Source organism: Synchiropus splendidus, chromosome 14 (assembly GCF_027744825.2).
Source record: "Synchiropus splendidus isolate RoL2022-P1 chromosome 14, RoL_Sspl_1.0, whole genome shotgun sequence".
Lineage (NCBI taxonomy): Eukaryota > Metazoa > Chordata > Actinopteri > Syngnathiformes > Callionymidae > Synchiropus > Synchiropus splendidus.
The window spans coordinates 18,662,281-18,679,018 of NC_071347.1; the positions used below are offsets into that span (position 1 = coordinate 18,662,281).

At 43.4% G+C, this 16,738-nt stretch overlaps 2 protein-coding genes across 2 annotated transcripts; one reads left to right on the plus strand and one right to left on the minus strand.

Annotated features, from left to right (window-relative positions):
* Positions 1-215: 215 nt before the first annotated feature.
* slc28a1 (solute carrier family 28 member 1) lies at positions 216-9,940 on the minus strand. Its single transcript, XM_053886313.1, has 19 exons — positions 9,831-9,940; positions 8,661-8,876; positions 7,988-8,052; positions 7,852-7,931; positions 7,674-7,765; positions 7,421-7,610; positions 7,217-7,358; positions 6,930-7,043; positions 5,297-5,371; positions 5,145-5,225; positions 4,991-5,071; positions 4,778-4,903; positions 3,395-3,525; positions 3,151-3,319; positions 2,771-2,968; positions 1,374-1,455; positions 1,190-1,288; positions 1,015-1,123; positions 216-944 (listed from the first exon to the last, which is right to left on the minus strand). Exons 2-19 carry the CDS (start codon positions 8,722-8,724, stop codon positions 824-826), a joined length of 2,019 nt encoding a protein of 672 aa, XP_053742288.1. The 5' UTR covers positions 8,725-8,876; positions 9,831-9,940; the 3' UTR covers positions 216-823.
* znf592 (zinc finger protein 592) lies at positions 9,441-15,952 on the plus strand. The gene is made up of 9 exons (XM_053886312.1): positions 9,441-9,555; positions 9,952-12,170; positions 12,338-12,516; positions 12,838-13,011; positions 13,083-13,242; positions 13,324-13,572; positions 13,648-13,760; positions 13,827-13,968; positions 14,165-15,952. The coding sequence occupies exons 2-9, from the start codon at positions 9,972-9,974 to the stop codon at positions 14,534-14,536; spliced, it is 3,588 nt and encodes a 1,195-aa protein (XP_053742287.1). The 5' UTR covers positions 9,441-9,555; positions 9,952-9,971; the 3' UTR covers positions 14,537-15,952.
* The last annotated feature ends 786 nt before the right edge of the window (positions 15,953-16,738 follow it).

Genomic DNA, 16,738 nt, shown 5'->3' on the forward strand with positions numbered 1-16,738 from the left:
AAGAGGAAAACTTTCAAAAATGTGTCCTTTATTTAACGTGTCGTTTCTTTTATAAGTGTGTATATGTACAACAATGAAACGTAAAACATTTAATAAATATGACAGACAATTCATGTTTAATTGTTATTTACATATTCAAAAAAAATGTAGGTACATTAGCTGTGACCTAGTATCTCACTTCTGAATGCGTGGTTATGAGTTATGAGCTGAACTACCGACTTTATTTTCAATGCCTGACTGAGGAAGATCCTGGTTTCTACGTGCACATGTTTTTAGAAGAGCCACAGATTGCAAGTGTTTTACCAAGATTAGAAAGAAATTAAAAACAGGGGCGAAGTGTTGGTGAGGCACAAGTGCATGAAGCCACCTGGTGCAGGACCAAGGACAGCGGTGAAGCTGTATTATTTAATGGTACTTGAGTTATGAAAAAACAGACGTTATACACAACAAAAGAATAGTAAGTCATAAGCTTGGCTCAGAGCGTTTTCTTCATCCCCGAAATTTCTGAATTGTGTGTGGACGCTTTTTACAATGTATCACTATTGCAGAAAAAGCACTAACTGGAGCGCATGTGCTAGCTTGCCGCTTGGTTAGACATAAACAATTATATTTTTTAAAACATGAGCAAACATGTACGTGTTTTAGTATATGCAAACCATCAGGGAAAATTCAGCTAAAAATTTATTTACTTGTTTTGAATGATTTCCAGACTAGACTAAAGGTGATTTCTCGCTATGTAAAAAATATTGCACAGTTGTAAAGTTATTTTACAGTCATAAATTGAGCATGCTTTTGTGTTCATACCCCATGAATAAGCAAGGTTCTAATAGCAAACAGTCTGATCCGTCATCCCACAACATTGACAGCATCGCGCAAAATAGTGAGTGACGTTGGCAGCTGTGGCCCATGATCCGCTGAATGTGAGGTTCCCGTTGTTTACGGTGCTGAAACAGAAACAGAGATTACCTGTCAAACATCCAGTAAATGTTAAAAAAAAAGAACTTGGATACCAACTTTTGAAATAGGTCGTCGCAGCAGATATTCACGTTGGGGTCAATTGTGGCATTAAATGGTGAAACTTTGAATAGACCCACGCAGTCAAGCGGGGGCACAAAAAGGAGCCCTTTTAAACAAGAAACATTGCTGTTAGCCGTGTTTTTATGGAGTTGGTATCTTCACTGGAGCTCACCAGCAACGCAGGCGTTGATGAGAGACACACAAGTCCCTGTGATCATGGCTCTCACCACCAGGGCCGAGATGTCGCCTCTTTTTGTTGGGCATATAGAAGCTTTGATAGAGAGAGAGTGCTCAGTTGCCAAAAGCAGAATTGAGATGGACTAAAAATCTGTCACTGACTTTGATATAATACTCACAAAGCCCTCCAATAACAATCCCCAGGGAACTGAAGTTGGCAAATCCACACAGAGCATATGTTGAGATGATTTCCGAGCGGACCTGTAGGAGAAGAGAAGGAAGATGAGTGTCGGCTGGTGATGAAGAGCCATGTGGCTTCTGCTCAAATCTACTCACTTAATAGGATAACTTAAAGCAACTTATTAATAGTTAAAAAGGAGACAAATGATGTTTAAAATACATTTATGAGTATAGAGAGTAAGTCAAGAAGTTGTAAATACAGTGGTGCCTCGGTTTTCGAACGTCTCGGAATTCAAACAAATCAGAATTCGAAAAAAAATCTAGATTTTTTTGCTTCTGATTTCGAATGGAAATCCAGAACTGGAACGCCCCCGAAAAAAGCCGGAAAAAACATAACGTGCGCGGACCGATCAGCTGACCCACGACGCGCTTTGTTATTGTGTATAACGCAGCCTTTGTATGCAGACGTGTCCCGTTAGCTACATTTACTGACTGTTTTTTCTTCATATTGAGGTGTAAAACCTTTCCTGTCTCCACACTGGACCGTGGTAGAGTGTCACAGGGGAGGTGCTCGCTCTCCACACTCCAGGGTTTGATGTCCTGTTGTGGGCTGGAGCTGGGACAGGGATGAGGCGAGTCTGGGACAGAGCGTGACTTGGTTTATGACTTTGTCACAGCCAAACTGCACAGAAGCGCACATTCAGAGCTGGACACGCACCGGGCACCTCTTCCCTTCTGGAGAGACCTCACTCACTCGCCAACCCCTCCCACATGCAGCGGCCACACACATAGACATAGACACTCTTCATTCACTCCTACAGAAGTCTATTTTAAGCCTTGGAACGCATTATTTCTTTTTCCATTCATTGTAATGGGAAAAATCCATTCACATTTCAAACAATTCGCTTCTCGAACGGCCGTCTGGAACGGACTGTGGTCGAGAACCGAGGTACCACCGTAGCAACAAATTGTGTTTCAGCTTTTCACCTGCAGGGGGCGCAGGGACATTGAACTATGTGCGGTTGATTTATTACTGCCAATACTGCCGCCATTATGTCGCCTTTTCAAGGTTTGTATGTGAAGAAGATGGAGTTTATCCTTCATTTTGTTTGAACTATGAAGAAATGAAGAATGTGTTTGTGTCGCTCTGGTGTATTTGACGCGCTTGAGTTTGTTTGTAGACAACTAGCAATAGCTTAGCCTAGATCATAAAGCGTAAGCTACCTCATATAATGTCATATCATTTGGTAATACAGGCTGCTTTTTATGGAATGCATTTATAACGTGTTAGTTTTACATCGCAGTAAGTGAATAAATTGGGATATAATTGTGTTAGTTTTAATAACTTTGTCAATGTCATGGTTAGTTTGCCTTTTCAAGGGGGCGTAACACTCACAGAGATCCACTGCCGAGTACCATCCACGACTTCGTCCAGTCCACTTAGCCTGTTAGCTTTTAGCTCGGACAGTTTCTCGTAGGCGACAAACTCGTTGAGAAAAAGCTTGATGCCTATGAGTTCTGCAACAGTGAAGCTCTCCTCGTACGGGATTCCCATCATGAAGGCCACCGGCATGAAGACGTAAGAGCAAAGCAACTGTGGAGCAGGGAACAGAATTCAGGTTTCTCAAATGGACAGCCACTTGTCGACAATATAAATGACTTGGTGAGTATATTTTGTGGCTTCTGGACTGGAAAAAAAATGACAAGAAGATGAAATATAAAAGGTTAAGGTTGCCAAATGAAACACCTGTGTCTTTTTCCATCTTCAAGACATACCTGAAACGTGACTTCAGGGTGTCCCACCATCCCTCCGAACCAACTTAGAGCCTGATTTATGAAACCAAGGATGGCGAGGAAGGCAATGAGATTTGCCGCAATGTTGGCGACCAGACCGATTGATGCTGAGGCTCCACTGCTGGCGGCCTCCAGAATGTTCTGCTCATCTCTGAACACAGTTTTGAACAAGTCCGTAAGTGACAAAGACAATGGAATGAGAGGGAGAATGTGAAATGTACTTCACCCAGTATCGATCTTTATACTCTCATCTGACTTGAAGACACTTTCCTCAGTCTCCGGATAGGAGAGTTTAGAGAAAGCCATTGCGCAGGGAGCGGCCATGACCGAGGCTGATATCAGAGAGGAGGCATCGATCTGTGGGAATACAGAGAGACCACTGGGTTAGTGAAGCCAGTCTTGTGTGAAGAGTCTGCAGTTCACTGTGTAGGACAGCAGACATGTGCGGTAAATATTAATATAATCAGTGCTGGGTTTAGTCTGTAGGAGAAGAGTATGGGACGTATGAGCGGATGACTACTGGTCGCCCTTTAAATCGGTACGGTAGTCACCCGCGTGTTACAGAAAGGACCACGAAGTGAGAGGGTATGACTGTCCAACTTGACCATCCTGTCGAAAAAGAGACTTTCTGCCTCAGAGTAAATAAATGTTGTCGATAAACCTGAAGCCTTCATGTCTACTGGGAACATGGATTCCAAAGCCTGCTGAGCCGCCAAAAGGTGGCAAATAAGTTTTAAAGACTACCTTTTTTTTTCCTTCTCCTGCAGGGGTGATGTCGTACCCACATGAGCTCAGTTTGTGAGGGTGAGTTTGGGAACTGGGATCAGTCATAAACTGCATGGTTAGGGTTCGTGTTAAGTGTGTTTGGATACTGATGGGACACAACCACAAGGGCTGAAAACATTGAGCCTGTCATGCAGTTCTCTGCAGAGCTTGCCGACATCCTCCCAGAGCCCAGTTATTTCCTCCTTAGCTATCTCGAGCTGGAGGCCAATGTGCTCCAGGGAGAGCAGATGTGGAGGCTGTGGCTAACGTATTAAATGATTCATCGATTTATCTCACCACGAGATGATTGTACCCAGCTATTTAGATTCATTGTCCTTCACGGTCCACATGTAGTTGCACATGGGCTCCAACAAAGACACCTGCCTGAAGCAGATAGTCAGTTTGAAGGCAGTTTAATAGAAAGGGGATGTACCATTTTGGCAGCACCATCTGGCTGCTGTCGCTTTATATTTATTTATCCTTAGTTTCATTTTGTTTCGTTTTATTTCATTATTTTGTTGGTGTTTTGGTTTGGGCCTGGTGCTCTTTGTATGTTTGTTGAACATAAAAATGCATAAATAAAATACAGAAAAATAAGACAAAAGGAAGGGGATGTAACACAAACAACAACGGCTTAATACATCAGAACCTGATTGAAAGCCGCTCCTTTTTTTAAGAGGTTCCATCATGGGGTGGAGCCTGTTACTGTTAGGCAGGGGACACCCTGGATAGGTCGGCAGTATGTGGACGGTCACATAAGGACAGGCCGCACCATACACACACCTCATAACAAGAAAGCCCTTTCAGGTTGTATAGTTTCTCAGTGCTTGATAGCAACTCTTACCCCAAATGAAATAAATGCGCCCATGACACTTCCGGCTATAGTGGCGAACCCCCCCACCATCACCGCATGGATCTCTGATTTGGTCATGTCCTTCAGGTAGGGTCGGATCAGTAGAGGAGCCTCTGTCTAGCAAAAAAAAAAACAGTCACGGTATGTTTTAACAGATATGTCCTTCAGTTGCTCAGTGACATTTATCATGGTTGTCGCAGTTACCTGCCCAATAAATATGTTGCCTGCCACGCTCAAGGTCTCCGTGGGTGAAGTTCCCATAGTTATCTGCATAACCCATGAGATCTGGGAGGACAAGAGCATGTGTTTGAACGCAGCTCTCTGACTCATGACCGACACCCCGCAGGGTAAAAACTACCTTTAGAATGAGCCACTGCATGATCCCCAAAAAGTACAAAACGGACATCACGCTGCTGAAGAAGATCACAATGGGCAATGCCTGAAGAGGGGAAAAGTTTCATTTCCACACAGGTCGGGGTGAGATAGGCCGCTATCCACGAACGGACTCACTTGGAAGGCAAAAATGTTGGCGATCAGATCCCCGAAAACAAACGAAGAACCCTCTTTGGTGTAGTCGAGGAAAGTCTACCAGAGAGAGGACAAAAACACACACGTCATTCACTGGAACTCATTTTATTGATTTACCACCCAACTTAAAATTTATGACAATGAGTCACAAGATTTATTGTCATAAATGAAAAGAGGAAAGGCAGAGGTTGGGGAGTATTAAGTCAGGTGCACATGTGTGTGCATGTGTGTGTAGGACAGGAGTTATTTTGCTGATTCAACCTTAAGTTGACCCCTGACTCGAAGGGAACAGCATATTGCAGCTCTAAAGATAAAGTCAGTTGGCCACAGCTTGAACAGCAGATTGTAGGAAAAGTCACAGGAGAGTCTAGAATGAACACAAGTCTCATTCAGAGTCAATGAGTGCTGTGATCATATCCAGAGTTGTATTGGCTTCTTTATAACAAAATAGGGTGAATTTAAGTGTTTTTCATCCTGTGCATGTTACTGATCCCCATGTTCTGCTGTTTCTAGTCCATTGCCTCCGTTCATGTGTTTGTCTCCTGGTTCAAGACGCCCTAAATTTTTCTTCCTCTCTGTCTGTATTCAGAGATATCACAAATATATGGAGTAACTTCAGTCCCATTTGAGTCATGAGCCTCGAGGCACTCCACTCTGTGATGCTCATCGATACCAAGAGGTCGATGTCCTGCTCACCCTTCTATCTTGCCAAAGTTTGTGTATTAACTCCTTCAGTTAATGAGTATCACAAACAAGGCATTTTCCAACTCTACCGACCCACCAAATCCCTCCACTGACAAACTCATAATGATCATTGACCCATCTTTACATCTTTTTTTGTGGTCGCCATAAAGGCAGTAGAAGCAGAGGGAGCTGCGGGAGTGAAGTACCCATACTAGTTTGACTAGTAACTACCCATTTCACGACTCTATTCTCTTATCAAGATGGTCATGAAAGAGCCTGTTATTTGCATCTCCAGCTTCCCAAGCCTGTTAAACATTCCATTATTTGTGCGAGCACCTTACTCAGAAATCAGTCTCGGTAAATATCAAATTATTGGCTTGTAAATGAAATCTGCTTAGACAGACCAAAGTGTATGGCCACACTAATATTATTTATTTTTTTACCACGCAAATTCACTCATCTATGTTGTTAATATGAGACGAGAAGTTAATTTCTCTCCCAAGTCAGTTTTCTTCAAATGTTCCATTTGTTTTCAGACTATTTATGTTGTATTCTGTTATATCTATGTAGTTTTATATCAATTTAGTTTTTATGAATGTACTTTACTTGTATTTATAAGCCAGTTGTGTAATAAATATATATATATATATATATATATATATATATATATATATATATATATATATATATATATACAACATTTCAGTATTTGTTTATATGAAACACATGTTTCAATATATGTTTGCATCCTACAAATGCCTCATTTTTCCTCTGAATAATATTCTTCTTTGCTTGCTTTTCGAGCAGGTTACATAGTGTCTCAATCACTTTATAATATAATGTATAATATACAGGCGGAATTGATCAGCCACCTTATTCAAAACATGTAAACATTGAACATTTGGACTTGTTTTTGCCTGTAGGGAAATACCTGCACTTGTTTTCCAAGCCATTGGAATGCCACAAGTCCCGGTTGTGTTCTTATAATGAACAGACCGAGACAGAACTGTATGCCAAGTCCCCAAAACACCGGCCGCCATGCCACCTATGTTGGGAAAGATGTCCACACGATTACATATCTGGGGTGGAGGCCCCATAAAGTCTCGTGTTATTACGAGGAAGCGCTGCTGCTTAAGCCCTAAGATGACAGTGGGATAAAAATATCCAAAGTCTAGAGATAACAGAGGAAGAAATTTCATAAGCGTGTGCCAGGCTCACCTGTGTCCTGTGAGCGGAAAACAAGAAGAGAAGCACAATAAACATGCAAACGCCACCGAATGAGATAAGCTGCTCGGGACGTTTGCTGGTGTCTACGGCGAGCCACACGACCAGGAGCACCAGGGCTGCCGCAATAAAAACCCTGTACAGCAGAGCAACATCTCCTCAGCCACAACATCACTTCAGAATGAAGCACCTACCCACCATTTGATCCATCTGAGGTTTGACTGGAAGCATCTGACCGCAGGTTGGAAACACCGACTGATGCTTTCTCCTTTGTATGTCACCAACAACTCGTATGACTTTGCGGCAATTGCCAAACAAGTCAGGACCACCAGAGCGGTAGCTCTTTGGAAATCCAAAACACAGGCGGCGATGAAGTACGCCACGTAACCTGCAGGAGCAGAGCAGGTGCTTGAGCTCCTTGAGCTTCCTTCATGACATTATCGATCCTTACCTGCTCCTAGAATTCCCAGAACGACGTATTTGAAGGTCTGTGAGTGAGTTTTCATGTAGTTCTCCGTGGCATTGAACGGCTTGGCAACTTTACTACAGAAATAAAATCAATTCCTGGATTTATGGCATTCATATTTTTATTACTTTGCGGCAGCATTTAGACTTAGAAATGAATTTACCTCAGGTATGATCCAACACCCTTCCTCCTTTTAATCTTTTCATACTGACTCTTGATGTCATTTTCATAGACGCTCTCCTCCTGCAGCAAACAGTTATATGTTTTTCTCAGAACAAATAAACTTCAAATGTACCTACCTCCATTTCAAAAGCATTGTTGTCCACACCACTGACACTTTTGAGGTTGGCACTGTGGCGTTCCTCTGAAAACCAGAAGAGCAGACCATGGAACAGAAGTGTCTTTTAAGGAAGAAACGGTCCTCACAGCTGCACATATCAGGCCTCAACCAAACAAGACAGTTCGGGGGAAAAGGCTGAGCTAATAGCTTACTCATTGTGTGTGTCCTCCACAGTCCGACTCCCAAATGCTGCGCTGAGGAATACACCTTGGGAGAATATACTCTGCCCTCAATAAAAGGGCTTATCACTAATTAACAGACAGGTTATGCACGGCATGTATAGGCAGCCATGAGCATGATGCAAAGAATGACGGTATTAATAACAAAGTTTCGGCCAGTGCAGGAGGTGAAAACATGGCCACCGACTTATCTCAGGTTTCCATAGATTAGAAGCATAGGCTGGTTTTGAACACCTTTTCTCACACTGCAACAATTAAAAAAATTCTCTTTTTCAGGCTATTTATGTTGTATTCTGTTGTATCTACGTAGTTTTATATCAGTTTAGTTTTTATGAATGTGCTTTACTTGTATTTATAAGCCAGTTGTGTAAAAAATATATATTTCTCATACTGCAACAATAAAAAAAACAGTCTGTTCGGTATTCAAAATATTTACTAGAAGCAAAAATTCACCTGCCATATTCAGATGTGATTCATGTTTCGGCCCGGATGGCGGTGTAGAGATTGATGGCTTCATCAGAGGTTTTGTCGCATTATAAAATGAAGCAGTTTAAAAACAATGATGATGTTGATCTTCTTTCACTTTTGCTTTAGAGGACGATATGTTTTCTCTGTCCATGTGTGACAGACTCCTCTTGCTCACCAGTCTGGCCCCTGTAAAATAAAATTCTGAAAAGAAATCACAATATTTTATTATAATAATCGCAATATTATTAATATTGGGAATTCATTTACAATTAAATGGCACAATCGTCTCTCTTTTTTTTTTAATATTATAGTTGAATCGTTTCCTGAATTTCTCGATATTGACATCGTTTGAATTTAAAATTCAGTTAGTGTTTTTCTTTTCCCAGAATACATAGGTCAACTTGTTTAGCGGGAATTCAATGGAGCGTTATTACCTTATTTTTGACTTACAGGACATGCAAATCAGTGAGCTTCGGAATGCCCTCACCGGCTGCCTTCATTAAACGGTCTAAAGAACCATAGATTTTGCGGCACAACGTTGCAAATATTTCTAAATATTACTATATGGTCATTTATGACCGTTGGCCACAAGCTCACTTTGTTGCGGTCACGCGGTGTATAATATTCTCGCTATAACTACAATCTTGAAATGTGATACATTTAATTGGACGTAGATAGATAAAAGATACTAAATTTAAATCATGGAAAAAAATAAAAATCAGCGGCAATGATTGTCGCGCCACCCTCCACCTGTAAGACAACGCTCTGGGATTCAATCATGTGTAACGTAGTTGACGCTAGCAGCCTAGCATAGCTATGATACAACCCTCCAGCTTAGTAGGTAGATATTAAGTGCTCTAGAGCACAAGCGGACCCCATGGTGAGCATATTTCTGCAACATCGATTTGAAACTTTCCGAGTGTTTTGTGTATTCATTGGCTGTTTGCATAAATTGAACCTAAACAGGGCCCTCGGCTAAAGTTGCTATCTGCTCAAGCTAAGCTAACGTCATAACATCTTGTTCATAGCAAATGTGCGAATTAAGGTTCTTATAAATGGTCACTGCAGCATGTAGCATCTGGCGTTCATGATTATTTGTTGAAAATAGTCGTCAATTGCATGGACGAAACTGTAAAAAAGAAGAAGGTTGTTTACGTTTTAGCTGATGCTATCGTTAGCTTCTACAGCGCTGATGAGTTCCTCAAAACCTCAAAATGTTTTCGTTGTGACTCGGTTGTCACTGCCAGGAATGAGCGGAATGTGTGTGTTCCTGCAGGTTTATGAGACTGTCCAGCCATGGGTGACATGAAAACCCCTGACTTTGATGATTTGCTAGCAGCGTTTGACATCCCAGATGCAACAGGGTTGGATGCCAAGGAGTCAATTCGAGATGTTCATGAAGAGACTGAGAGTCACCTAAAGCACAGCGGCTTGTGTGTTGAAGATGGACTGTTGGCCACCCAGGCTGAAGTTTCAGCAGATCTTCCTGCTGTCAGTGTGATAGTGAAAAACACTAGTCGCCAGGAGTCTTTGGAAGGCTTTGCTGAAGGTCTCCATGGGGGTTCGGCACTTCAAAATGGATTCAGTGTGCAAAGTTCAACAGCTAATGCCGATCTGACAGTCGATCCAGGGTTCACCAAGTCATTTATATCAGCTCTCAATGGGGCCAGTTCAACTGAGTTACTTGATAAAGTCGCTGCTCAGCAGAGACCTGATGTAACTCCAGTTTGTTCCCAGTCTCCCTCTTACCTAAGTCCAGTCTCAAGTCCAGAGTCTGAAGGACATGAGTCTAATAAAAACCATTTGCCCCGAAAGAAAGACTGTTTTTCAGAACTTCCAGTTTTAGTTAACACCTCAGTTGACCACCGTCCTAGTATACCTGGCCTCTGCATGTACGATGAAGCTAGAGGGAGAACTACTGCTTTTAAAAATTCTAATCAAATCATATCGGAAAACCGTGATGCAGTATCTAACAATGTCAGTGGCTCAGAGAAACGCCCTGATGTACAGAATTCATTTCCTCATACAAACAGCAACCGGAATTCTACTGAAAACAACAGCAGTTTTGAAACTACCATGGACGTTTTGGACATATCCCCATGTGTAAAATCTCAGGCACCTAAATTGTCCTCTTGTCTTGAAGCTCTGGTTGCTCTAAATGCCAAGAAAGATCTTAGCGAACCAGCTTTTCCTAGAGATCCTTCAGCAGTTCATAGTGACTCTCTAAAACATGGCTCAAAGGTGCCCATATCGCCACACAGCCCCAGGAGTCCACTGGAAGCCGTAAAGCGACTGATGAAACCACCGGATAGTCCAATGAGCATCTGCAGTGACAGTAGTGGGAAAGTGTCCCCCGCTGTGATATCTGGTTCCCCTGCTGCCATTCCAAGGGTGAGAATCAAGACAATCAAGACCACAAGCGGGCAGATCAAGCGAACTGTCACCAGTGTGCTGCCAGAGTCGGAGACGGATGAACTTCATTCTACCTACGAGTCGTCTCCATCGCAGAGTCTGAAAAGCGATGATTCTTTCTGCAATGTGTCGCCACATCCGTCACAGAGCGCGGCTCTCGAGAGTCCAGCTGAATTTCAGACTAAAGAAAGCTCTGTGAGAATCGGCTCCCCAAAAGTGATGCTCAATAGAGCGGAGGAACTCATTCAAAAGGCAACTTTGACTGAATCGTCCAGCTTCCGAAAGACTCACAAGCACGGTAAAAAATCTGGCGTGAATCAGAAACCAAAGAGAATGTTGGCAGCTAACTCCAACTTCCTTCCCAAAGCGGTGCACCTCGCTAGTTTGAATCTGGTCCCACACAGTGTTGCTGCTTCTGTGTCTGCGCGGTCCAGCTCTCAGCAGCAGAGCCAGCACGCTCTCTCCCCGACCGTCTACAGTACAGTTCCTTTGGTGCATCAAGTGAAAACGGCCAACTCACTTCCACCGTCGTCCGTGCCCAACACCGCCACGGGGACGTTAAACAGACTATTGAACAATACCAACCCTGTGCCTACGTATGTTCCGAACCTAAACCCCCCGCAGGAGTTCAACATCAGCCTCCCCAAACGTGGATATTGCTGCCTTGAATGTGGAGACTCGTTCAGCGTGGAGAGGAGTCTCTCGTACCACTACAGCAGGAGGAGTGTCCACATCGAAGTAGGATGCATGCACTGCGCTAAGACAATGGTGTTCTTCAACAAATGCGCGCTGCTGGCGCACGCGCGGGAGCACAAGCTCAGCGGCGCGGTGATGCAGTGCACTCAGCTCCACATGAAGCCTATCGCTCAGGAGCAGATGTTTGTTCCGTTGAGTGCAGATCCACTGAAAGTGGCTTCCTACACCTCAACTGCAGGCTCTGTGACCAACCAGCCCGTCATGCCCCTCTATCCGGACAATGTGATTCGCCAACGATTCCGATGCCTTGAGTGTAATAAACAGTTACCCGACCACAAAGCTCTTGCTGGCCATTACCAGAACCAGACAAAGGACAATAAGGGATTAGTAAGTTTGTTTTTTTACTTATTAATATTATATCTCAAAGCTATTTTTGATCATATAACAGCCTTATGGAAGTTAGTGATTTTATGGACTTTAAATGGCATTTAAAACTTAAAAAAAACATTACGAGATGGTGTTTTCTCAAGTGTGACTCTGTTCTTTATTGGCAGATATGCAAAGTTTGCATGATGTTGCTACCCAACAAGTGCAGCTTCCGAGCTCACCAGCGTATTCACGCACACAAGTCCCCGTTCATCTGTCCAGAGTGCGGAGGGTTAAGTCGTTCTGGAGACATCCAGAAACACATCAAGGAGAACTGTCTGCATTACACTCGCAAAGCCTGGTACAAGTAAGTAACCGCAAAGTCGGAGGCAACCCAACCTGAGACCGAGACCAGACCATGCAGAGACCAAGTCCAGACCAAGACTTTGAGAACCAAACTGAATGCTGAACTAAGCATTTCAGTTCTTGATTTATTTTGAAAAAATGATGATTGTTTCTCTTACAGTAGGAGATAAGTGTGTGACTAATAGGTTTACGGTAGGTATTCAATTTGGCCCCTGATTCTTCTCCTCATTGGTCTGGGTCTGTGACTCTGCCCCCCCAAATCTCCAACACTGCGACTGGTTGTCATGGATTACTGTGTTTTTAATTAATTCTTCCTGTCCAGGTGTCTTCACTGCGATGTCGTCTTCAAAACCCTCACCGGACAGAAGTCGCACATCGAGGAGAAGCATTGCGAGGTGTTCTACAAGTGCTCTGTCTGTCCTGTCGCGTTCAAAACTTCAGATGGCTGTGAAGTTCATCTTAAAAGAAAACACAACGCCAGCAAAATATCCCCAAAGTGAGTGTCGGTAGCTGGTTTCCCACCGAGGTCTGTGTGTTGTTCTCAACGCGGCTTGGTGTCATTTGCAGACTCATTTTCAAGTGTTCCTGCGAGAAAATCTTTAAGAAAAAAGCCTTGCTCGTACAGCATTTTCATCACGACGCCAACAAGCGCGTCACATGTGTTTTCAAGTGTCCGGAGTGCAACTCAGTCTTCTCACAGAAGCATCTGCTGGTGCAGCATTTCAAGGTCAGATTTTATGTCTGTAAATGTTGCTCTTGTTTCTCTGACGGTTATATTGAATGTTTTTTTTTGTTTTTTTTTTTGCAGAGCGTTCATGGGGGAGATGCAAGACCTGAAATGGAGGAAGATCGTCTTCAAACTGACGTGAGTGAACCTCATCCAGTCATCCGCCAGAAGCGTTCCACACATGGTGAAGCCACAGAGAGACCGAAAAAGAGGGCGGAGTCTGAGAGCAGGACGAGTGTGAAGCCAACCGGATGGACCTGCGGCGAGTGTCTCCAGAGGTTCCCTGAGCGAGAACAGTACATTTCCCACGTAAAGAAAAGCCACGGGAAGGTAGGTTGAACATCGAGGGCACAATGATTCTTTCACCGCACCTTTTTTAATTACCTCATACCTCCTGCTCTGCAGTCTATGAAGCGGTATCCGTGTCGTGTGTGTGAGCAGTCATTCAACTCCAGCACCAGTTTGAAGAGACACATCCGAGTTGATCACAGCGGGAAGAAGAAAATCTACTCATGCTGGTGAGATGTTCGCCGCCTTGTGCTCCAAGCTTCAGTCCAATTCAAAAGACACGTTTGGTCTTTTAGGTATTGCACAGATGTGAAGAAGACATTCACCACCAGCGTGACGCTGAAGAACCACATCAGCCTGATGCACGGAATCAAAAATCCGGACCTGGCCCAAATGCCCAAAACATCGGTCCAGGAGTTGAAACGAAGTCGAGGAAAGGTCAGCGAATTCTCTACTGTACTCTAATGTATCTATTAAACTATTTTAAACTGACCATAAACCGTTCGTGTAAATAACATTGACTGCACTACCACCTACTGGTCACTCTGTGCAACTGTATTTGAGCCGGTGGAAACGGTTGACTTGTGAGATGCCGACTAGTCCGTGATGTAACTTGTGTTACTTGTTTTCCTAGGGAATGGATGTACCCTCGGCTGGAGGAGGGTCCAGTAAAGACCATGAAGGTTCCCTGGAGGCGCCGACAGCAAAGCGCCTGAAATCACAGTACCGCTGTTCAAAGTGCGGCTACACCACGGACGACGGCACGCAGTTCCAGCAGCATATACCTCAACACAAGACGGACCAGAACACTCCTCAGTGCCTTCACTGCGGCCTGTGTTTCACCTCCCCACTCTCCCTCAGCCGACACCTTTTTATCGTACACAAAGTCAAGGAAGAAGAGAAGCAGGAAGAGGTCAATGAGAAGAAGAGTCAGTCGGCGACAGCAGCGGTGACTGATGACTCGGGCGACTCGATACAAGGAGGAAGTGAGCTGACACATACTTAACAGACTCGTATTTATAGCTGCTTTTTCCTGGAGAATGTTCGACGCTTTGCCTTTTCTTTCTCAACTCACATACTCTGAGGCGGTGCAGCAAAGTTTATTCAATATAACAATATTTTTGTACATCCATATACAAATGTATAACCTTTTTTTTTAACATTGCATGTTAATATACTATATCCATCTTGCCTTCAGAAGACATGGGATCGTTTTGTTAATTTACTTTTTATACAAGTATTCTGTTCGTGACTTGGACTATTGAATGTTTCTGAGCGATGGCGACGGATGGTGTCCGCAGTGAAGGAGTGGACGTCTGCCTTTTCGGAGCAATGTAATTGCTGGCGACAGTCCGATGGCTCTGGTGCCTCGCAGCTCAGCTGAATGGGATTCAGGAACATCATGTGAATTTCAGCCTATTACGAAGCAGTATAATTTAATTCAGCCTCTGGTTCAGGTTTGGAGACTGCGTCTTTAAGATGAGGTGCAGTTTTGATGCGTAGACATTTCAGTTACTTGTTGATAAGCTACGTTCACCTTACAGGTGCGTTATATTTCCTCATTCGAGTCTGCGCCGGCGAAAGCGTCTGCCGCCGCGACTGCACCGGTGCTTGCTGCATGATTCATTAACACCGCAAACACAGCGTATTTTTCTCTTCCTTCACAGCAAAAAAACCCAACTAGATCAGTAGGAATGAATCTGTATTCACTCTTCTACAGTCTTGTAATTGACTGAAACAGAGACATGGTAATGTGAACATAGTTTCTGAGTCCGCTCTGCAGTAAAAAATACCTCAGATTGTCCCCAAAAAAACTGTTCTATGTCAAGTCGAACCAGGGTACGTTGTTTTGGATAATCCAGATTCTATGTGAATTTGATGTGTAGAAGTGTTTGTAGTTTTCCACCCTAGGCCCTGTCAGCATGCAGCATTCTGAAATATATTTTTTTAGTCATCAATAATCAAACAAAAACAATGGTTGACTCGCTGTTGTGACGCTGTTTTGTATTGAATACAGTAGCTACCTCTCTGGCTGTGATTGTTAAAGGAGGAGAGGCGGAGGAGACGCGGATAATCTGTGCAATGTCGTGAACGTGTGATCCCACTTTATTCAATTTTATAAATTATTTTTGGGGAATGATTATGAAGTCATATTGACTGAACTCTGGCGAGTGATCTGCTTACGTTCTTTCTGTGTTCTCTTGCATCCGTCGGTCGCCATGTGCCACTGTGTCCCGTCTGAAAAGCATGATCTGTTTCTTCTGCGTTGTTCTGTCGATGCCCTGTACAGGAAGCCAGCCACGCCTGGGTTTATTTCTTAAGCCATCACCTTGTCATGCAGTGGCCAGTGAGCCTCGCTGCTATGTTTACTCGATATACTCAAAATAAATCCTTAACTACATCCCTTCTTTTGTCAAATTTTCTGCTCGCGTCTCATCATTTTATACTCTGAATATCTTGATATTTCTTACTTCGTGTTTCATTTTTTCTTCTTAGAGCAGGCCTGGCCGACCCACATGCGGCTCTTCACCAAATGAGCCGAAGAACCGGCTACGATTTTGGTCAAGTTGCTGTTGAGATTATCGTTCAAACAGGAAATAAGACGAAAAAATTAGTTATTCCGACAAAATATTGTTCAAACACTTTGACTTGTGTTTAACTTTGAAACATAAACAATAAACCTCGCTGCATGTGCTCCAAGCCCACGTTCAGTGCCGATGTGAGTCGCGGTCCTAAGAGTTGGACCATCATCAGATCCACGATTGACAAGACTTAGTTCCACGTTTCACTTTGTCATTCCCTAAACTAAACGTATGGGATGTGTTTCACCCATCATTCATTGTTGATCGTCGTGAAGTCTGTTTAATTCGGTGGAGTGAAGATGAGACGCTCCAGTCCGCAGCATCACTCACACATGAGTCACGTGAAACAAATGTAAAAGTAAAATAAATGGGGCACACACTTCTGTCTACGCCGCTTGATATTTCGAGGAGGATCACGGTAAAATGTGTGAATTTTAAAAATAAATGCACAAGAGACAGCAACCTTGTGACGCACAGGGATGTGCTTTAACCGCTATACTGCCGCTAAGTCACATGACCAGCTGTTCAGGTGAGCCTTACATGTAGTGTGCGGCTCTTTTCAGCAACACAGTGTGGCTCTTAGCCTCTGACTCTGTCTTAGATTTTTTTTTTTATAGATTATACTT